This window comes from Phasianus colchicus, chromosome 19, assembly GCF_987193195.1.
Source record: "Phasianus colchicus chromosome 19, bPhaCol1.hap1.1, whole genome shotgun sequence".
NCBI lineage: Eukaryota > Metazoa > Chordata > Aves > Galliformes > Phasianidae > Phasianus > Phasianus colchicus.
The window spans coordinates 4,547,796-4,570,256 of NC_143454.1; the positions used below are offsets into that span (position 1 = coordinate 4,547,796).

At 45.1% G+C, this 22,461-nt stretch overlaps 1 protein-coding gene across 1 annotated transcript in view; it reads left to right on the forward strand.

Moving 5' to 3' along the window:
* CACNA1B (calcium voltage-gated channel subunit alpha1 B) overlaps positions 1-22,461 on the forward strand; it is a 260,232-nt gene that overhangs the window by 174,977 nt on the left and 62,794 nt on the right. The window contains exons 20-24 of the mRNA XM_090121688.1: positions 1,087-1,193; positions 7,652-7,714; positions 17,062-17,883; positions 19,163-19,377; positions 20,670-20,790. Of these exons, the coding sequence (XP_089977814.1) occupies positions 1,087-1,193; positions 7,652-7,714; positions 17,062-17,883; positions 19,163-19,377; positions 20,670-20,790 (1,328 nt within the window). The remainder of the gene's footprint in view (positions 1-1,086; positions 1,194-7,651; positions 7,715-17,061; positions 17,884-19,162; positions 19,378-20,669; positions 20,791-22,461) is intronic.

The window sequence follows — 22,461 nt, forward strand, 5'->3', positions numbered from 1 at the left end:
TGTGTGGTTCTTCCCTGACAGTGGTGTGGATCTTGCCAGAGTGTCTGTACTTTGGCCTGATTTTCCTATCACAGAATGGCCAGAGTTGGAGGGGACCTCAAGGATCATGAAGCCCCAACCCCTGCCACATGCAGGGCCACCAACCTCCACATTTCATACCAGCCCAGGCTGCCCAGGGCCCCATCCAACCTGGCTTTGAACACCTCCAGGGATGGGGCATCGTTTCCTATCTAAGTTAATTAGCTGGAAAGTTCAAAGGAAGTTCAAGCCATGTGACTACTGAGTTGAATGGGATGCTGTTTGTTTTGCTTTTTGTTCTCACTCCAGTCCTAAAGATCCGACAGTTTGATTTTAAGCAGTGTTCTGTTGTAATTACAGCAGGTGGGAGGAAATAAATCACAGTTGTACTCTGTGGGAACTTGCAATCCCAATAATAACCCTCATAGGCGATCTGAGGAATGTGTAGAACTCACAAACATGACCAACTTTCTCAGCTGTGCTTGGCTCTCCCTTTAATCTGCTTCACTCTAATCTGTCTTCTCCTTTCTGTTTTCACCCACTACATCCACAGCGATACACCTGAAATCAGTGGTAGTATTTGGGATAAAACTGGTGTGAGCAGGGTCAGTCAAACCCTTTGTTGTCTGCTCGGCTTATTGCTTCAGATAGTTCATGTTGGCTTTGGGAGTGTCCCGTTTTGTTAGGATGTAGGCTTCTGAATGTTTTTGCACGTGTCAATGTGTGATGAATAAGGCTGCCTTTACCCCAGAGTTCTGCTCAGGTCTCTCCCTGCTGTGCCAAAGCACTGAGTGATAGGAAGAGACCCAAAAGAGGTAAGAGCTTCACAAGGGAGATGCATTCTCAGTAAAGATGCAGTGAACACTTGAGCAAACCTTGTGTTTCCCATCTCTTTGCTGAGAGCGAAACCCTACCTTGCAAGAAGTTTTGAGATTCCGCCTTATTTTAATGAATTTCCACTTCTCTTGTGGCAAAGCAGTGCCAGTCACATTGCACCCATGCCTTGGGGGACTCTAGGTGTTGTCGTTGCACCATGCAAGCTCTGATCTGTCTGATTTTCTGCACCAGGATGAGGAGGAGATGGAGGAAGCCACCAATCAGAAGCTCGCCCTGCAGAAGGCCAAGGAGGTAGCAGAAGTCAGCCCCATGTCTGCAGCCAACATTTCCATAGCCGCGTAAGCGCTGTTTGATTACTCGAGACTTTCATTTTGTGGTTTCTGTTCCTCAGTGCTGTTATACGTCTGTTCAACTGGAGCATCCTGTAGCACTCTGTGAATGCTTTGTACCATCTCTGTGACAGATAGGGCTTTAGGTTGGCTGAACACTTCAGTGCTGATCACTTAACCATGGATTGCAGTACTTCTTTCAGTTTGTTCTTCTTTTTTTTCTTTGTAACGTCTCATCTTTTGCCCTGTTATAACTGTAATTTAGAAGGATTTTTATTTATTTATTTTTTTTTTAAGCTGCCTTAAGATAGATTTCACCAGGTGAAGCGTTAACGTCTATTTCACTTTGGATTTGTAATTCTGGGAGGTATGTGTACATAATTACATTAAAAGTATTGTATGATAAGCATAAAGCTGTCCCAAGGGGACCCATTTTTAAGGGGGAGTTTAATCTACTTCATCACAGTCAGTGAGCCAAATGGAGCCAGTTTCTTACATGTGAAAGAAAAGAATATTGTTCATTTGACTGTCTTCTCCTTCCCATTTTATTTTGCAATTACTGCTTTAATCATCTATTTATGCCATATCTGTTTGTTGGTTTTAAATATAATCCTCTTCTTACAATGATTTCCTGTCCGGTCTAGACAAGAAGTCACACAAGGACGTTTGCTTTTGTTCTTTGTTGAGTTTCCTGGAGCTATTATTTTGTAGCACAAGATAATGATGCTAACTTCCTTCTATTTTTAATCAACAGTACAGTGCGTGTGAAGAGTTTTTAGAAACCAGAAAAAGCACTTTAATGGAGCTAAGATTTCTCACCACGTTGTTAGTTACTTAAAATAACCTTGTTCCTTGACTTTTTCACCAGGTTTTCACCTGGCTTTCTATATCATAGGGGCAGTTTTGTGACCAAAATTGAAAGTGAGTACAAAATCATGGATTTCTGGTTCTTTTTTTTTTTGCTTGAAATTGTATCTGCGTAGATCCTGCCATGTGTACAAGCAGGTTATCAGACTTACAAGTGAACACGTGGATGTGCAGTCTGTTCCTTCCACATCTACAAACCATGGCAACATCATGTGCGCTGTATTGGAGGCCATCCACTACCAAATGTCCTGTGGCTTCTATTTATCTCCCTGTGGTGCCAGTGGGGTGCTTACAAGGGCACTTGCAAAGCATGCTGAGCTTTAGTTTGAAAAAGAAAAAAAAAAAAACACTCAGAAAGTCAACAGGTTGATGACCAAATGGATGATAACCCACAGAAGGCAAGGGAGAAGCTAGGTGTACTGTGAGAGAGAAATAGAAATACAGATGGGTTGCTGGCTGATGATCCAAAAAGTGTTTGATGACTGCATGCCAAAGCAATATTTAATATAGAAATTAATCCATAGTGGGAACACCAGAGATACGTAGCAGCTACAGCTTTAGGGTTTGCAGCACTGATGCCTTAGATGCTCTTATCCTGCCCAGTAGGGCTGATGACAGGGACTCATGGTTGACAGCTAGACATACCCTGGTACTTCTTATGGTCCTGAAGGCAGAGCAGATGCTGTGTTGATGGCAAGACTTGTCAAATCAAACTGCTGTTATTCAAACCTGGACATGCTGATGGAATCCCACCATAGCTTTGGTGTGAGGTACTGTGAATGGCTCAACACCATGGAGAATGGAAAGGTGCTGGGCATGCTTGGATACAGGATTCTTGGCATATGGGAACATCACTGCCAAAAACAAAGCCCTGTAGAAATTGGGTAACCTGTCCTGGCTTCAGTAGATTTTTTTCTTCATGCTGTGAGGTATGATGCTGTGCTTTGGCTTTAGGAGAAAAACAGTGTTGAGGACACAGTGGCTGGTGAGCAAGTCAGGGAAAAGCTGGGACTGAGACACCAAGGTCCAGCTGCAAACCCAATTCTGGATCTAAATTACCAGTTTACCCTTAGAAATACTGGTTTTGTTTTTTCTACTTCGGTTTTATTTTCGAAATGTAGGAAAATGATTTTCTACAGCAACGGGCATCTGTGTCGTGAGTCAGTACTCTGAGAACATCATCATTTTCTCTGCCTTCACCAACAAAAACAGGTCTGTCAGGTGTTGAAACACAGAGGGCACCATGACTTGCATTTCTTCAATGATATTCACATCCCGGTGTGCTTGTCCACCTCCTGCAGAGGTGCTAAAGCTGTCCTGGGGCTCAGGCTGGTGAAAGTCCCCTTGCTCATCCTGCTGTTTCACCATTGAAGTGCTGTGCTTGCTGTTTTGCTGCTTTCCTTTGTCAGTCCCACATCAAGGACTGTGAGAGCACACCTTCCTCTAAGCCTCCTTCAAGGCCATTGCATACTCTGTAGTGTACCTGCTTCTCCACCTCTAGCATTTTTGCTATGCAAATACAGAGCACAGTGGCAGTTTGCGTGCTCATGTCCCTGCAGTTCATCTGCAATGGTTGTTCTGCTCTCTGCTATTTAAGCCTCTCAGCAGCTCAGCTCTGGGAAATGTTTACTGCATCATTTGCAAAATACGATTTCCTGGACTTAAGAACCTGGTTGCTAATTTACTGTGTCAAGCTGCTCGCGGTGTCTGTGACCTTCACAGCTCCACAAATTGTTTTATTGCTTGATATGTGGTGAAGCACTACTGTATAAAGGGGTCTGTTTTGATAAAACAGTCATTATTACAGCAGCATCCAGATATCATCTGTCTTGCAACTGGCTCGAGGTGCTTTATTACAATATTCAACCTGCACTTGGTTTGTACCTCATAACTCAGTGCTCTCCCAGGATGTCTGTGTCTTCTGCTCCACCAAAGGACTTACACAAATGGATTCTTCTGACCACAGTTTCTTTCTTCACCTGGTGAACTCTATCCCAAATGGGCCTTTCTGTTTTGTGTTTTTTCAAGATTTAAAAACTAGGATGGTGCATTGTTTCTGTCATTGTTGCAATTTGCTTTAAAATGGAGTATTTGTTTAACATGAGCTATTGTGCTTTAGTTTTAGCCCATTGTTTCATTCTTATTTTTGTGACTTTTGTTTTCTGTTTAGCATTTTCCTTGCTTTGTTGTTTCTGGAGGTGAGTTTCTGGGTTTGTCCAGTTTGCCCAGCATTGCCTTTAAGACCCTCTGTTCTGTACAACGTTGAAACCACTCAGCCTCTGAAACTGAGCAGCTGTATGGATCGATGGGTCTTTGAGCAAGCCATTGGTGCAGCTTCCTTGGTGGTGAGAATGGAGGAGGAGGGAAAATGGGGCAATGAATGTGCAGAGCACCTCAAGGTGTCAATCGAAGGAGCGCTGCCAGGCTGATTTCCACGGGCAGCACAAAGACTCCACTGCAAAAGGTTTTACATTCTGTAGATGAACTCATCTCTTTGCCAACCCAAAGCCTGAACGCCCTGCCTGTTCTATTCCAGCCAGAGCTGCACCAATGTCCCGTACAAAAGGGGCTGCACCAAGCACACAGGACATGGGCATGGGCCAGCAGGCCAGTGGGAGAGTCCATGAGCCCAAAGCCCAGCACGAGTTTTGCCCACAGCTGCTCCAGGGACCCAGTATTGCTGATTAAAACTGCCTCCACATTTATTTCTATGCATTTTCCACTGGCCTGACTTGGGAAGAGTCTTAAGATAGCATTCACAACAGACAGCAAATGCTAAATTTGAAGGAACCTACTACGTAGTCATGTTTGAGTCATGCTAAGAGAAACTTATGCCTCTTCTTTTTTTCACGTAGTATTTCTTAATTCTACGTAATATTGTGTCATCGTGGTAGCCAGACCCAAGGAAATGATCCAAGCATTAGCTATGGGGTGTGAGTTCTCTGTGGAAGAAGAATTTCTCAGATATGATGGATGAAACTTTGTGGGAAGTGGTAGAGACTGTTATGGCACCAGAGCCGATCACTACCTGTAGGTTTGACCACTAGAATTTTTCAAAACTTGACAAACATCAGCAGAACCCCAAAGACCTCTCCTGGTCCTGCCTGGTTTCTACTGGTTCCTCACACGTTTGATCCAAACAGCTGATGTGTTAATTGCATGCCTGCAGGTTAATACTGCCTGATAACACGAGTGAGCTGATTACTCATTAACAAACTGTGAGAGCAAACGGAGGTGGCACTTAACAGTGATTTCTCAGAGGTTTCTGTCCCTTTTGTACAGGTCTGGGGACAAAGGGAGGGGGGAGCTGCTTTATTTCTCTAGGACATTTTTCCATCTCAGAGGCTCCATGTTTTCCTTTTGTCTCGGGAATACCGTGGTCTGTTTCAAAATCCCTGTTGGGCTGCTGGTACCCAACAGAACCCAGCAAGATGTATGCCTGAACACTCACCACAGTTCCTGTGTTTGATGGTGTGTAGACTAGCAGAGGTGTTCTTTTTCTCTTGCTGGTGTGTGACTCCTTCCCTTTCTTTTCTCCTGATGTGTGTGGATGAGTGAGGTGCTGTGATTCCTCCCGGTAGCTTTCCTTTTTGCCCTTGCTGTTGATGTAACGATGACCCTAAAGGCTACAGAAAGATACTCTCGTGCTCTGTGTCCCCCTCAATGGTAAGTAAAGCTCAAGTACTTTGTCATTTCGACTTGGAAAAGGAGGCTGTCTTTGTTTTCACTCTCCACTCTGCAACTCTAGTGGAAATTTAATCGGTCACGGTTTCAAAAAAAAAAAAAAAGTCCAGGAGTAAACCTGGAATGCTGCAGGACTTGCATAACGCCGTCTGGCCAGGTTGCAAGGATATTTGGCAGGATCACAGCATGGCCTCCACCCTGCACTGCACCAAAAGAGGCAGGGATACATGCAAAGATAAAATCAAGCCTTCTGCCGCGTGACATTGAGAGCTGCTTTCAGCAATTCAGAGCAACAGTTCCACAGGTGTTGCACAGCATCGGTGCTGACTCCCAGGTAAATGAAAGCAACCCAGTATGTTCTCCTCTATCACAGCTTTCCCAGCTGTTTTGCTCAGTATTTCCTTTCCTGTGCTTAAGGCGTTTGTGCAGGCAGGGGCTGTAGAAAACGTGGAATGTAGAAAACATTGAAGTTTGGGCAGAACACTTTACCAGATTGTTGGCTCCAAGTGAAATGTTCACAACACCTTTCATAATGCCTTTACACTGCAGTTTTCTTGGCCTCTGGGTGGTTGAGTGATACACTCCACCTGGGCCAACGCTTCTGTTCAAGGTATTCTGGTAATTTTAAGGAAATGTGTATTTAAAATTCTACTCCTGTGGTATCCAAAGTACATTAGATTTTTAATTGGACCTTCTGGCTTGATGGTTGTTTGAAGATTGAAGGAAAAAGTGCTTGCAACTGTAAAGACAAATTCAGGAGGTGAAGGGATTTTATCTTTCCTTCATCAGAGAGTTCTTCAGATGATGTGAATTTATAAAAATTATTGTTTATAACTGTGAAAAATTAGCACCTCAAGCCAAGAACTATCAAGATATTTGGAAACCTGGTTTTGAGTCGGTCCCCTACCAAAGAAAGAATTAACTCAATGTAATTCAGCTGCTTCTGTATTCAGAAATCCCCCCACGGAATCACAGAATGGATCAGGTTGGGAGAGATCTCTAAGATCCTCCCATTCCAGCCCCTGCTGTGGGCTGGCTGCCCCCCACCAGGGCCCCATCCACAGCCTTGGGTACCTCCATGCAATCTACACAAGTACACACCGAGTGGGGGAGAATCTACAAAATTAGATGTGAATTGAAACAAACTTTGCATAGCAGTCAGTCCCGTGCCTGAGGTGCAGCAGACCTATGGTTTTTAGGCATGGCAAGCCATATTCAGACGGCCTGAGCTCAGACACACGCCTGCATCTGGCTGAGGAGAGAGGTAGGTGAATCTGCAGAGAGCATCCGATGCAAGATGGAACAGATGAAGCCTGGCACCAGCTGCTGCAGCCCAGATGGATTTGGGTTTGGATTTGGGTTCTCCAAGCACAGCTCAGGGTTCTCCCTCTAGCTGGGGCTCCTCTCTGCTCCCAGGCACTTCCTCCTCTCATATCATGGTGCCAGAGTGGGAACAAGCAGCCTTGTACCCTGCTCCCACTTGAACTAATGATTGCAGCACAGCTGTAACAGCAGTCACCACTTGTTTCTACAAAGGCCTCTGCCCTGAGGTCCTATAGATGACTTCTGCAGAGGACTTTCATTGTGTGAGTATAACATACGGAGGCATAAATTCCTAATATCATTGTGTGTCTTTTGGTTCACCTTTTAATTTTTGTTTCCCTTTTGGTTCCATTTCGATTGTTTCCTTGTTAACTAGAAGGTGATGTGTCTCTGGCTTCCTCACTTTCTGAAGCTTGCCTGGTCTCCTACCAAGATGCACGCTGCAGTCTGCATTCAATAGGACACAGCCTGTATGAGTCTTTTCCCAATGTCTCTTATAGTTTCTCTTCTCTTCTTCTTCTTCTGTTTTTTTTTTTTTCTTTTTTTTTTCTCACTTTTTGTTTTCTTTGTTTGTTTTGTTTTTGCATGTGCAGTTTTGTAAAGCAAACTCGAGGTACTGTATCTCGCAGCTCGTCAGTCTCCAGCGTAAATTCACCGTGAGTTGCTCTCTGTTACAATATTCAGTTAATGGATTTATGATATCTATATTTATAAACCTCCCTCTTCCCTCCTCCCCCTCCTGATGCCTTCACTCCCCACCTTGTTTTTTCCAAAAATCATTCCCATCGTTGTGGAAAGCCTCCAGACCAACATATGGTGGAAGGACTGGAAAGTGTGCGACATTGCCATATAATGCTTGTGATTTGATCGTGAGCAGCTCTGTAGTGTTTTGTATATTGACTGTGAGTTCTCCTCCTCCCTTCCTTTGTCCTCCCATCCCCCTAATTATTTCCCTCTGTTGCTTCCTTAATTCTCTTCCCTGTTCTCTCCCCTGCCCTCATTTGATGGTTCATCTTATTCTCACTTGTACTTTGTTCTCTGTTTATTCTATACTGGGCTGATGGCTTTGATGTTCCACCAGTGTTTGCACTTAGGGTTCAATAGGAGAACAGGTGTCCACCATGAGTGCGCTCTTTCTTTCATTTAAAGCTGGAGGAGAACCTGAAAGAAACTTCTGGAATTGGAGCCCAAGTGAGACCAAACTCTTTTGCAAACTCATACTCCTGAGAGCATGGTTTCTACCTGCGCTCTCTGACCTTCCTGCGATATTGCAAAAACGAGGCACTCATTGAGCTCCTATGCATCCGTGTCAGAGCAAACACAGTGGTAGACCTTCCATTCACTCCACGCACTTCCTAACAACCAAATCTTGCTGGCTTTGCTGTGAATCACGGGTGTGCTTTGACACCAGTGCAGGTTTGTAGAATATACCATCGTTCCCTGCTGACTAATACGACAAAACTTGTCACCAGCTTGTCACCAACCCATCTTAGCGCCTTTGCTTTGAGTTGTACTCTTACCGTTTGACGTTATCTTTCTTCTTTAGTGCTTTTGGAGAGACAAGTAAGTGCAATTCACTTGTGGGTTTGTCCTTACGTGCACCATAGCAGGGTTCAGCACGGAGAAGATGCAGTGAAGCAAAGGTTTTCCACCCGCTTCTCAACATCTAATTTGTTCCCAGCCTCCTTGGGCGTTCTGGGGGTCCTTGTCCACTGGTGGATCTCAGGCTCATTTCTTGCAATGCATTGCCTGGCTGCTGGGATTCCAGGCAAGCACAGCATTATGGGGGGAAGGTCTGCTGTCTTTTGGGTGTCTCACCCTGCCTTGCACTTGGTAGGATGGAAGGGAAGAGGGGGAATTGAGAGTTTGGTTCAAGTGTTGATGCAGGAAAGGTGCTTCCCAGTTGTCTTCCTTCTCGTTGGTTGGGTGCACTCCAGCTGAAGTTGAACCAAACCAATCCAAGGCCATGGTTGCAAATTAGGAATGAAATCTGAAAGAATGGAGTTTTGTTCCTTTTGCAAAGTTCCAGAGTTGGAGCTGTCACTTAAATTGTTCAAATAAACTGCAGGCACTGGAATCCCCTCGGAAGGAGGATCTGCTCACATTCAGTGGCCATTGAGATCTGTTGCTGTCTGCCCAGTAGCGACAGAGACAGTGCAAATTAGGAGGAGGCATCCTTGGATCTTATAACTTTCATCCGTTCTATGGTATTTGAATTTTTACTGCAAAAATGTGTAGGTGGGCCTCTGCTAGGGTGGATTTTCAGTTATATGCTGCCCAAAGACAACTTTCTTTTGCCTGCACTTTTTTGTCTCAGCCAAGCTGGCAAATGACTACAACTTAAAACCATGTTTCTCTACATGTAAAGCCACTTTATCTCTCTTCAGTCATGTGGAGAGAGCCTGATTTATAGGCAGATACAATTTGTGTTATCTGTAACAACACCGTACATTGTCTGAGCAGTAATCTGTAATTTCCTATGCAAAATGGGGCCATTTTGACAGATTAATTGAACGTGCATTTTTTTCTCTGTGGGCTTCCCCAGCATTTCCCTTGCATTTTCCCTGCAAAAATTCTAGTTTTGGCTCAATATCTGGACTTCATGACTGTGTGTAATGCACAGAAGTACCAGCTGCTATTGAGCATCAGCAGAGCCCCCGTGAAGTGCGAAAGCATCCAGAGGTCTCATATATTCAGTGTAAATGTCATTGTTAGGAATGTATTTTTTTTTATTTTAAATTCAAATAGATAAACTCTTCTCAGGTACCAGCACCCCGTGTCCCTGGGTGAGTTTTGGTTCCAGATGCCCTTATGTCAATCCATACTCTTACTGTAACTATACTGGTTAGAGAAGTGGTTGAAATTCTGTGCAAGATGAAAGTTGAGCGGTGGTCTCATCATTTAAGAAAGGGTACCAAAAATCCCAGTTCTGTTTCTCTAGGTTGCTAAAGAGGCAGAAAATTCCTTCTGCCTTCAACATCAGTAAAAACCAAGATCTGGAAATCCGTTCTTCCAGGAGAACAAAACTTATTCAAAACTCTTTTGGAATACAGGAGGCTATTTTTTTCTGTATTCTTTCTTTAACTGTTCTTCGAAGGAAAATTGTAAATGGGTAGGAAGTGAAAGGCAAGCTACATGAGCTAGTTCCTTAACAAAACAAAACAAAACAAAAAAAAAACCCAGCCAACGAAGAAAACCCAAAGTGAGCCACTATCTGATCCTAATTCCAAGATTTCATGCTATAACATTCACGATTTAAGCACTGCAAGTGGTATGAAGACCATTTTTTACTCACTGAAGATAATTTTGTACAGACATGCTCTATTTCTTTAACTAAATCAACACATATATAAAATCCATACTGAAGTTAGCAATTAATTTCTATGTACATAAGCGGTAATGCACAGCTAAGTGAGTGATTATGTTAGGCTTTTCCAACTGAATGTATTTAAGAGTTATGGGACAGTGGGTTTTCATATGAATCATCATTATATAACAGTGGGTGATGAAATCCCAAATGGTGAATTTGAGGTTTCCTTTGTATTGCTATTGTTTATTATTTGTTTCTAATAGGATTCAGAGATGTTAGTCATTGCTTGGTCATGAGAAATAGTATGTTCTTCAGGCATTTTCTAGAATGCTAAATAGAAAGAGCACTGGGGATTTTACTTCTTTCCAGAAGTGCTGAGTGTCTGCACCTGCCAATGATTTAATTTTTTTTAAGACCGTAATTTGATTTTTTTTGAGTAGCTCCTTCCCACACCAACCATAACAGCTTCCAGCAGGACAGCAGCAGAGAGGTGGATAGCATGCAGAGGGAAATGAAAAAGGTTGACTGTCTTCCACCAGGATGAAGCTGTCGCTTGTTGTCCAAGAACCCGAATCATTCTTCATCCATATCAATTGCTTCTGTATATTCAATGTCTGGGTCACCTGCTTTATTTCCATCATTATTACACTTTGTTCCCTGATGTGTTTTGTCTTGGTTTTTATCGGAAGGCTGGAGCTCACAGTGGGACTTTGGCCATAACAGTCTGTCTGCCTCTTTAGCCAGGAGACCTGTAACCAGCGGTGTTCCCCAGGGGTCGGTGCTGGGACCGGTCTTGTTCAGCATCTTCATCAATGACCTTCATGAGGGGATAGTGGCCACCCTCAGCAAGTTTGCTGATGATACGAAGTTGGGAGGATTGGCTGACACACCCGAAAGCTGTGCTGCCATTCAGCGAGACCTGGACAGGCTGGAGAGCTGGGCAGTAAGAAACCAGATGAGGTTTAACAAAAGCAAGTGTAGATGTCTTGCACTTAGGGAGGAATAATTGCATGCACCGGTACAGGTTGGGGGATGACCTGCTGGAGAGGAGCTCTGCAGAGAGGGACCTGGGTGTCCTGGTGGACGACAGGTTGGCCATGAGCCAGCAGTGTGCCCTTGTGGCCAAAAAGGCCAATGGCATTCTGGGGTGCATTAATAAGAGCATGGCCAGCAGGTCGAGGGAGGTGATCCTCCCCCTCTACTCTGCCCTGGTAAGGCCTCATCTGGAGTACTGTGTCCAGTTCTGGGCTCCTCAGTACAAAAAAGACAGGGATCTCTTGGAAAGAGTCCAGCGGAGAGCCACAAAGATGGTGAAGGGCCTGGAGCATCTCCCCTACGAGGAAAGGCTGAGTGAGCTGGGTCTGTTTAGCCTTGAGAAGAGAAGACTGAGAGGGGACCTGATCCAGGTCTATAAATATCTAAGGTGTGGGGGGCAAAGTGGAGAGGCCAGACTGTTTTCAGCAGTGTGCGGAGACAGGACAAGGGGAAATGGCCAGAAGCTGGAGCATAGGAAGTTCCGCACCAATGTGCGCAAGAACTTCTTTAGGTGAGCTGACGGAGCACTGGAACAGGCTGCCCAGGGAGGTTGTGGAGTCTCCTTCTCTGGAGATATTCAAGACCCGCCTGGATGCCTACCCGTGTGACCTGGTGTAGGGATCCTGCTTTGGCAGGGGGGTTGGACTCGATGATCTCTGGAGGTCCCTTCCAACCCCTATGATTCTGTGATTCTGTAACAGTGATAGGACAAGAGGCAATGGTCTCAAAGGAGGTTCAGGTTGGATCCTAGGTAAAATTTCTTCTCAGAAAAGTGTTGATGCATCGGAACAGGTTGCCCAGGGAGGAGGGGAGTCATCATCCCTGGAGGTGATGAAGAAAAGGGGAGATGTCACATTGGGTGACGTGGTCAGAGCAGTCACAGGCATGGGGCAGTGGTTGGACTATGTGATCTTAGTGATCTTTCCAGTTGTTACGATTCCATGGTTCTGTGATTATGGTACAATGGTCAGAACGTCCTCTAGAGAAGGAAACGTGCACATGACAGAGGCCAAGGAAAAATAAAAATAATAATCATAATTAAAAAATAAACAAATGTCCCAAGACTGAATTTTCAGAGAACTTAATGCCTGTCTATAGATTTAACCTAGGTGTGCTTGTAGTAAAAGCACCTCACAGTGGGTTAGCTTGTCATAAAATCAGAGTTTGTAGAAAGCTAAGTCTTATTTTTATACTACTGGAATTATTATGCGATGTACTTAAACACATATACACATATTTAAAAACTCCTCCTATTAGAGAGATAGGAAGCAACATGCAGGCTGGTGAGCTATGGTGGAGTGAAATCATTCTGTCCTCCTTAGTGAAAGCAGCAAAACTTCTGCTGTGTGAATTCCAGAACATTTTGGCATGGATGAACCTTGCATCCCTGCAGAGCTGTATGAAAACTAATGATGATGGCAGTCTTTGTATACAGAGCAGCAGCATATAATGGCTTCTGCTTCTCATACAAAATCATGCCCGTGAACACCTCCTGGGAGCAGCAATGAAGCACAAGTCCAAACTTTTGCTCAGGCCATGTGCAAAATTTAGCGTTTCAGACCAAAGTACATTAGGAGGAAAATTGTGAAGAAAACATATTTTCCTTCTGAGAAAATTATATATATATATATGTATATATATATAAATCTAATATGTAAAACTAAAATCAAATTCAAGAGTAATATTGGAAGGGAGTGGGCAGCATTTCCCATTGCTGTCCTTGATAATGGTGTTTCTGTGATGTGCACCATCACACCCGCTCAATGAGAGAGCACAGTGCATCTCCCAGGAGAGCCCAGGCAGGGAATGTGGCTCATAAAGAAGAAAAGGTGCTAAAGCATCCAGGCTCCAGCTCCCGGGTCATGGGCAAAGCACAGTGAAGAGCCAGCAGTGAGCTCATCTGGAAGAAAATTGTTTTATCAAAGCAGAGATAAGCAATGTGTGCCCACACTGATGTGCTGCCTTTCTATTTGCTAAGTGGAAGATTCAAACATGGAGAATGCTGCTCCAAATGGATGCACAGAAAATCAGATTTAATTTTTTGTTGCTGTTCTTGAAAGATTTTTTATGTCCCGTTTTCTATTGATACTCTATTTTAACAAGAAATTCCCTTCCGCTTGTAATCAGAACGTACTCCTTCATACCCACAGTCTCATACCTAGGTATTTTTAACATCAAATTATTATGTTTGCAGTCAGATTTCATTCATTATTTACTACAGCAAAATTGTGAGGATTGCATTTAGGTGGGTGATTAAACCAGGAGTGCTGGGATGCAAAGTGCCATTAACTACAGCACTGTTTTAAAAGGTTACGAGAACAAAATCTTTGGTCATTATGGAATGGCTAAGATTAGAAGATGGCTAAAAGTATGCTTTCCTTTCCTGAGGGGTCTATACAGTGGCTGGCAGCATTTTTTATTAGAACCAATATTAGTCAACAGTTCATTAATATCAATTATATTTAGTATAGAAAAATGTCATTGTTTTCTTTCTAGCTATAGGATTTGCTTGACTGCTGGCCGCTTAATCCAAGGGATACTGATGGGACTTGCCAGAGAAGCATATTAGCAGAAATAATAACCTCCAGTGTTTTGAGCCCGGAGGACTCAAACACTGAGTGTGTTGCTGGTCTTCCATTAAGGAGCACAGCACATTCTGTAGACAGAAAATAAGAACGAGGAGTAATTGTAGAGAAAGTGCATTAGCACTGACCTTTGTATCGTGTCAGTACATCAGAGGTGATCAATGCAATCTTCTTTTTGCCCCCATCTCGTCTGCAGATGTGTGTGCACAGGCGGCTGTGGGGGGACTGCTGTGTTGTAAGGTGACATTCCTGCTGTGCCACGGAAAGTTCAAAAGCTCTCCTTGGAGAGGAAGGGCAGCAGAACATCGGGAGAGGAGAAGCGGTCGCACATGGCCGTGCTCAGTTGCTGTGGGAACATATAGGAAGCAAAAGCCCGATAAATGGAATTGGACAAGCAGGCAGCACGTTCCCTCCAGTTGCTGCTGCTTGCGCTCTGAAAAACCCTAAATGCTGTCCCCAGAGGGACCGACCTGCTCGGTTCCTTCGCTCCCATTTCCTGCAGCAGCTTTATGCGTGCTGTCACTTGCTCCAGATGTTCTCGACTGGGTTGAATGCAGTAATGAGCTTGCAGGCAGGCTGTGCGTTTTCCTGATTTCTATTTTACTGCACCTTATACATTTTCTGATTTATTTATTTTTTTCTGGTGAGTTTTCATGTGGAAAGGAGAAAGGATGCAGCCATTCTGAGCCTCCCCTGGGACTTAGCGACCAGCACCAGCGGGTGGCTGCATGGTGCTGTCAGTTGGCAGTCACTTCCACTGTTGGGTCAATGCTAAAGGTGTATCTCACTTCTAGATGCTGTGAAATTTGAGTCTGTAATGCTGGTGTCTGTCATAAAGAAGAGATTTTAGCAAAATAGGCTTAGTTAATATGTGCCTTGCTGGGATTCTCCAGGTTCTTATCGGTGTGTGCACCCAGCTCGCCAAGTCAAGCACAACTGGACCCTTAGTATCACAGAGATAGTGAGGCTGATTTGTGTTCTTGGAGTAAGTGAAACAATTAAAAAGCCCTCCTGAACGAGACTCCTTGTCACAGCAAGCCATTCCTTCACTCGGAGGTAAATGACCTCAACCTTCATAGGAGGGTTGTGAAATCCTCTGTGAATGTGTTATTCTGCATCCCACCCCAGCATGGTGCCCACCTGTGGAGCAAGAGATTGTGCTGTGCTCAGTTCAGAGAGAGCTGGAAGGCCTCAGTCAGCATAAAGGCACTTTACCAACTCTAATTCAACGTGCTTTTCCTATTTATCCCTTTGGTGTTGGCAGCTTTCTCTGGATGTTCAAGGTTTGCTTTCATTGCTCATAGTTTGGCAGTGCTAGATCTGGAGCACTGCAGAGCAAGGCATCCCTCCATCCATTCACCCATCCATCCCAGAAGATGTGTAGGGTCAACTGTGCCAAGCAGCTCCATCTCTGATGGTGCAGAGCTGTAAATGTGGAGCACATCTTCCCATAGGAAATACTCTATGGAGCAGCAGGGAAGGGGTCAGAGGAGGCTTTCCTGTTGCCTACTAATTCCCTCTGAAACCAGATAGTGATAGTAGCTGAACCTTTCCCAGCACTGAACCCTAAAACGAATGACCAGGTTACTGCCAGCTGTCCACCTCATGCACCAGGGGCCGGGGGGGCAGCCTGGGGTGCTGTGCCCCATGACCCCTCTGCGTGATATGTGGGATTCAAGTGGGATCTGAGCAGTGTGCCCTGCATTGACACTTAGAGCCGTGGTTTTTGCCACTCATTCTTCTGCTGTGGTGTCAATCGGGTACTCAGCTGGTGGGAAGTTTGCCCTGGATGTGCCCCCTGGGAACAGCGAGGCGTAGATTTGTAGTTTTGGTGATAAGCTGTGCTCACTCTGATTTCTGGATTAAGATTGCTTTGCATCTGCCCGTGTGCCCTCCTCCCATCTGCAGCAAACATTTAAGTCTTTTTTTTTTTTTTTTGCCTCTTTTAGCAGAGCCAGGCAGCAGCACCCTCAGTGAAGAACCAAACCCCAAACCCAGCGGAGCATTTGAGATGCAAAGCCATCCTGACAGCTCCCGCTGTGCTCTGTGAGCCCATCTGAACGCTGCCTCCCCGGGGGCTGAGCGTGGCGACAGATCCTGACACTCTGAATCAGCACAGACACACGCAAAAGCTGCTTTCTGCTATTGTCAGGGGAGCCTGGAGTGTATGTACGGATGTCTGCTGCCCTATTCCTGCAGCCTTGTGGGGTGTGTGTTAAGTGGTTGGGGTTTGTGAGCACTGTGCGGCCCCTCCGGCCACTGAACCCAGGCTGATGCGTAGCAAATGGAGACATCAGAGCAGCGTGGTGGAAGGGAAATGTTTTTTCCTCTCTGTGTTAAAAGTTGTTTCATTTAGGAAGTAAAAAGGTGCCAACTTCAAGCTAGATCCGGAATTCCTCCATGGAAGATAGTGGATTTACTTTGATTTTATGGGAAAGCAGAATGTGATTTGCAATGTTTAGGATGAAAGGCAAACCTCTTCCTGCATTGGCTGAAAATGTGACATTCACATGGGGTGGACAGAAAACAGGTGCTGTGCTGGAAAATCAAAGAAGTAAGGCAGTGTCACCGGCGGTATTCTGGTTGTAGCAGAGAACAGGACAGAAAAGAGCAAGTGCTCCAGGGAATAAAACTGTTCTCATCATGTCTGCATCTACGTGTGGCTCTCCCAGTCCCTGGGGTCAGAAAGGTGCAGGGATTTTGGGAGAAGCCCTGTGGGCTGCTTCACAGCTGCAGTTGTGCTGTACAGTTTTGGTGGGCAGTGATTTATAATCCTTCAGATTATGCCTGAAGCTTTCAAGGGGAACACCACCTTTTAGAAACCAAGAGAACTCCTTTCCTGAGGGCTTGTTTCAAAGTGCCTGAAGCGTGTGGGGACAAACTAACACTGATGATCCCACTGGCTTTCCCTGCTCATGTTCTCTCTCCATTCCTATAATTTCTTTGGCTTAACCGTCTGATCCCCCATCTCAGCTGAAATTTCTTTCTTTCTTTTTTTTTTTTTGGTGCTTGCTTTGTAGGGAATTAATGCAAGAAGCTGTATGCTAACTTATCTCCTTCCTCCTCTTGTTAGCAAGCAGCAGAACTCCTCCAAATCCAAGTCGGTTTGGGAGCAGCGAACCAGCCAGATCCGGATGCACAATTTCCGAGCCAGCTGTGAGGCTCTGTACAATGAACTGGACCCCGAGGAGCGGGTGCGCTACGCCACGACCCTACACATCCGTCCAGACATGAAGACCCACTTGGATCGGCCACTGGTGGTGGAGCCAAGGAGCGAAGGGAGGAACAACATCAGCAAGCTGAGCCCTGTGGATGTGCAGGAGGTGGAGCAGACCAAAGTCAGCTCTACCGATGGAGCAGAAGCTCCTCGGAAGCATCACCGACATCGGGATAAGGAGAAATTGGGAGAGCAAGAGAAGGGTGATGTGACCAAAGATGAGAATGGGGAATCTGGCATCAACAATAAGGAGGAGAGGCACAGGCAGCACAGAAGCCGCAGCAAGGAGGTGGAAGGGGGCAGCAAGGAAGGGAAAAGTGAGCGCACCAGGGGTCAGGAAGGAGGGAAGAGGCACCATCGCCGGGGGTCGGTGGAAGAAGGTGCTGAAAAGGAGCACCGGAGGCACCGCACGCACCGGCACTCCACAGAACGGCAAGGCAAGGAGGGCAATGGGACCATCAACGGGGCCAGGAGCGAGCGGCGGACCCGGCACCGTGGAGGGTCGAGGTCTGGGAACCGGGAAGGAGAGCCTGGCTCCAAGGGTGAGAATGGAGAGGAGCCTCACAGACGGCACCGGTTCAGGAGCAGGGCGCTGTCGACGTACGATTCGGTGGAGAAGGAGAACAGGGAGAAGGAAGGGGAGGTTGCTGAGAAGGAGCACCAGAATCATCAGCCCAAGTAAGTGAGCGACTGGAATTGCTCCTGTGCCAGCTCAGGGCCATGAGACCCCAAATGCCTTCCACAAATCAGCTTATTTCCCCTCCATGTGGCATTTCTGCCGTCTCTCCTGCACTCACACCAGTTACCACTATAATCTGCAGTTCCATTTTCCTTAAATCAACTATGATTGTAGTGTCATTAAAGTTGGAAAAGATCAATAAGGTCATCAAGTCCAACCATCAGTCTGTCATAGACAGAGGCTCACCAAGATGATTTTCATCCATGCTTGCCCATAGAGTGCTTCAGGTTTCAGGAATGAATTATCCTTGGTGTCAATACCAACAGATATACCAGGACATGACACAAAGCAGAGAATTTCACAGCCTTTGAAGGAAGCTGATGTTTGAGTGACACGCTTTTATGGGACATTCAGTCCAGCTTATAGTCCTCTAGGTTTTCTCTTTTTCATTGTTGAGCCTATGGACTGCATCACCAGTTGCTACAGCACTTGGCTACTAGTGAAATGGGTTCTTCCATTAAGAACAATGATATATCCCATTCTGTTTAATTTTTATGTAAGTCAAGTGAGAAAAATAGTATTGGTGAGGCATTTAGAGTAGTTAATAAAGAAGGATAGATTGCCTTTTCAGCTTTATTAATTTGATGGAAAAGAAATAGCACTGGGATCCCTTAGAATAGAGTTCATGTCACCATGGAGAGCTGTGAGTGGCACTGAGATAATCATTTTCCTGTCTATATTATCTTCCTTTCAGATGGGTTTCAAAACACTTTGCATAGTGTTTCATTTGATCATGTGCTCACTGAAATATAGTCACTGCTGCGGAGGAAAAGCTGCAGAAGCCATTTATGACAACGTTACAGAGTGGATTAGGGCTGGAAAAGAGAATCACCACATTTAAATAAGGCCTCGGGAGAACATTAAGCAGCAGAATGTCAGACTTGATTCAGAAAGCAGCTGATGCTGGAGAGCTGATGTCACTGCTGCATGCAAGTGCCGTGTGTCCTCACTCAGGAAACACAGTTATGAATCTCGTTAATTAGAATAAAGTTGCTTTCAGTGGCGTGGTTTCTCTTAATGCTGTATTTGGATGTTGCTTCAGGTCTCAGAGGAAAAGGTCACACCTTGTGCTTCCAGGAGGTTTTCCTGCAGCCTGTGAATTTTCTGCAGAGGACTTCTATGTAGAGAACAGTCTAGGAAAATCGAGCAGGAGCTGCAGCATATGTTCTATGAATCTTTGTCAGAGCGTATTTAATAACATCCGCTCTTCTGCCTTAGGGAGAATCAGTGTGAGATTGAGGCCAGTGGGAGTGTGAGCATCCCGGTGCACACCCTTCCCAGCACCTATCTGCAGAAAGTGCCGGAGCAGCCAGAAGATGCTGACAACCAGAAGAACGTGACACGCATGATTCAGCCGCCTCTGGACAAAACCACCACTGTGAACATCCCTGTCACCATCACTGCCCCACCAGGAGAAACCACCGTCATACCCAGTGAGTGCTTTGTCCCCCTGCCATTTGTTATTATCGTCCTTTTCCAGGGCCCTAGGTCTATAAGGGCAGGTTTACACTGTTCTGTAGACAGACCCCATATCCAGACACATGCTGACCAGCCTGTGGCTCATCCCGAGCTGTGTAGGCATGGAGAAGTCCCAAGAGCTGAGGCTCTACGAGCTTTTCCATTGTCAGCCACACAAGACTTAACCTGTCTTATTTTTCTTCTTTTTTTCCTCAACTGGTGATTTTACTCGATTGCAATACTGAGTTCCCATCAATCAAAGTTTATCAGACTCTTCCCTCCCTGGCCATTTCCTGTGTATCTAGCTAGAGATACAGCAAGGGATTGATTGAACGTGTCACTCACACACAATGAAATGTCATTTTGTTGCAAAATAAAAGGTAATAAAAAAACCCTCCTTCTAAGGCAGTATAAGCGAGTGAGGGTTTTGGATACCAGCTCCTGTGAATTAATAGAGAAGTGAATCTGTCTGTCTGAGAAAAGCATTCACGGTCTGAAATGTCTTCCAGTTCATATATTGAACATTATTTTAAGTAAATAATCTTATAAACCCACTGCAAGTAAACTTATAATGGAAATTACAGAATGTATTTTCAACCTTTTGGGACTGAGATTCAGAATGATCTTCTAAAATGGGGTTGTGTAAGTTAAAAGCCTGATGTGAGATGGAATATGACACTTTTGTACGTGGGGAGCGATGCCAAAACTGAGGTGCACGATGCAGACATGAAACCTGCTGATCCAAGAAGTCCTTTTCAACTCTTAGCCCAAATATTACTAAAGCTCATCTATGAATTTGCTCTTTTACATTCTGCAAAGCCAATCCTGCTCCTCATTCTGTGGGAAAAGGTTCAGAATCATGAGGTTGGTCAGACTCATTGCCTTCTTTTCTTTCCAAAGATCCCCAGCTGATCTCTCCATAGTGGCTTATAATATTTGGGATGGGCTCTCCATCCCCAGTTTGGCAGCTCTTGTACAAATAAATGCAAGGTTTCTTTGTCTGCTCTGGGCATCTTCATTTCCTGCCTATTTCTGCTATATTGCTCACCAGTACAGCGGTTGAGAAATATAATTGCAGTACTGTAGTAAATAGCAGTGATAATAATCAAATGATTGTTCATCATCGCATTTAATCAACATATTCAAAGCTGTTTTCTATCCCAGCTGCATTGTTTGCATATCCAGCTGTTGCAGGCAGCCTGCTCTGTGCAGAGGGGAGATACGTTTTTAACTCTTTGATTTCTGTTTCCTGTAATTCATGTTTCAGTGAACAACGTTGAGTTCGAAAGTAAAGCAGAAGAGAAGAAGGACGTTGATGACCTGACAAAAAATGGGCCTAAACCAATCTTGCCTTACAGTTCCATGTTCATCCTAAGTCCTACGAACCCGTAAGTCCTTTGGCTCTTAAATGGTGCTCGTGGGTAACATGTACTTCAAGGATGGGTGTTCAGACAAACATCATTAGCTCAATCTTCATCTCTGCCTATCAAAAGCACTGGAAAATCAAATAAAAGCTCGTGGAGGCTGCAGACCGGATTCTGCTGTTCAGCTCAGCTTTATTAGGAGAATCAATTGCCAGCTAAAGGGAAACGATGATGGTTTGGGCAGACCCTTCCTAACTGTGTGCAGGTGGGCAGTTATTTTGTCAGCTGTAGATCGCTGCAGGAAATGTGGCTGCCAATGATGAGAGCGATGGGCAGCACTGGGGGAAGACATTTCCAGGAGATGCAGGCAGGAGGTGGTTCTGATGGCAGCAAATCCTTGTAGGATCGTCTGCTGGAATTTGTATTTTTTTCATTCGATTACTCCCGCATCACCGAACACTTTGAACTGGAAATACATGAATTTTTTTTTTTTCTTTTTTTTTTCTTTTTTTTTTCTTTTTTTTTTTTTTCATTTTCTAAGGCTGAGAGTACAGCTTGTGGGATCTGCTGGGATTACAGCATTTCTTCTGCTTCAGGCATCTCTGCCTCACGGGGAGCTTTGTACGCAAAGGCTGTAAATAGAGAATGTGTCGCTTTGAAGGGCTGCAGGACTAGACAAGTGCAGCGGGGGTTGTAATAATTGTAGCATAAAGGCCTGTGAGTCACTTAAAGCAGTAACTTAGGGCAACAGAGGGTGTTTGAAACTTCTGCCAACCCAGATATCTGCCAGGAGCAGATGTGACTGTTTCTCTCTAGCCCGGGTAGACGTGTTGCATATCTTAGTTGCTGTTCTCTGAGGTTGTCCTCATGCATGCTCAGGTTCCAGAAGTAGGCTCGGACCTTTGCTGTGGCAAACTGATAAAAGAGAACAGTGGTTGACTCTCCGCTGTCCCAGTGAGACATCCTGGATGCCTGTGTAGTCAGTGGAACAAAGAGGGGCCGCTCCACTTGCTCATCTTTGACATCAGAAACGCATCTGTGGTGGAAGCTGTGGTCTGGCAGCCTCATGTAGGAGGCAGGCTGAATCTCTCCTTTAAATGCAAGTACCCACAAAGTAATTCAACCTACACCACTGCCCAAGGAGGCTGTGGATGCCCCATCCCTACAGGCATTCAAGGCCAGGCTGGATGTGGCTCTGGGCAGCCTGGTCTGCTGGTTGGCGACCCTGCCCATGGCACGGGGGTTGAAACAACATGATCTTCGAAATCCTTTTCAACCCAGGCTGTTCTATGATTCTATGATTCACTGCCTGCTCGAGGGTCATACATTCTGCCTGTGCAGCTGTATGAGTGGGGAAGACTGGAGACTCTCAATGCCAGGTGTAAGAGAGGGAGAATGACCCAAACTGCTGCTAATCTAATCTCCGAAGGAAATGAACTGCAGACAAGAGCCCCTTTTGTGTGAGTTCCATGAAAGAGACTTTTGTTCTTTTTGGTTTTCTCCAGCCACCTGCCAATGAAACCTCAGAAATCTTCAGGATAACTGAGCTGAAACTGCAGAAGGCTTTCCCTTATCAGAATGCTGCGATCATGCTGTACTATTTCAAATAATTTCCTTTGAATTTGTCTAAAATGCTGCTAATAGGAGGGAGAGCATTAGCTGGGGCGCACTCACAGTGCAGCAGAAAATTAAGCT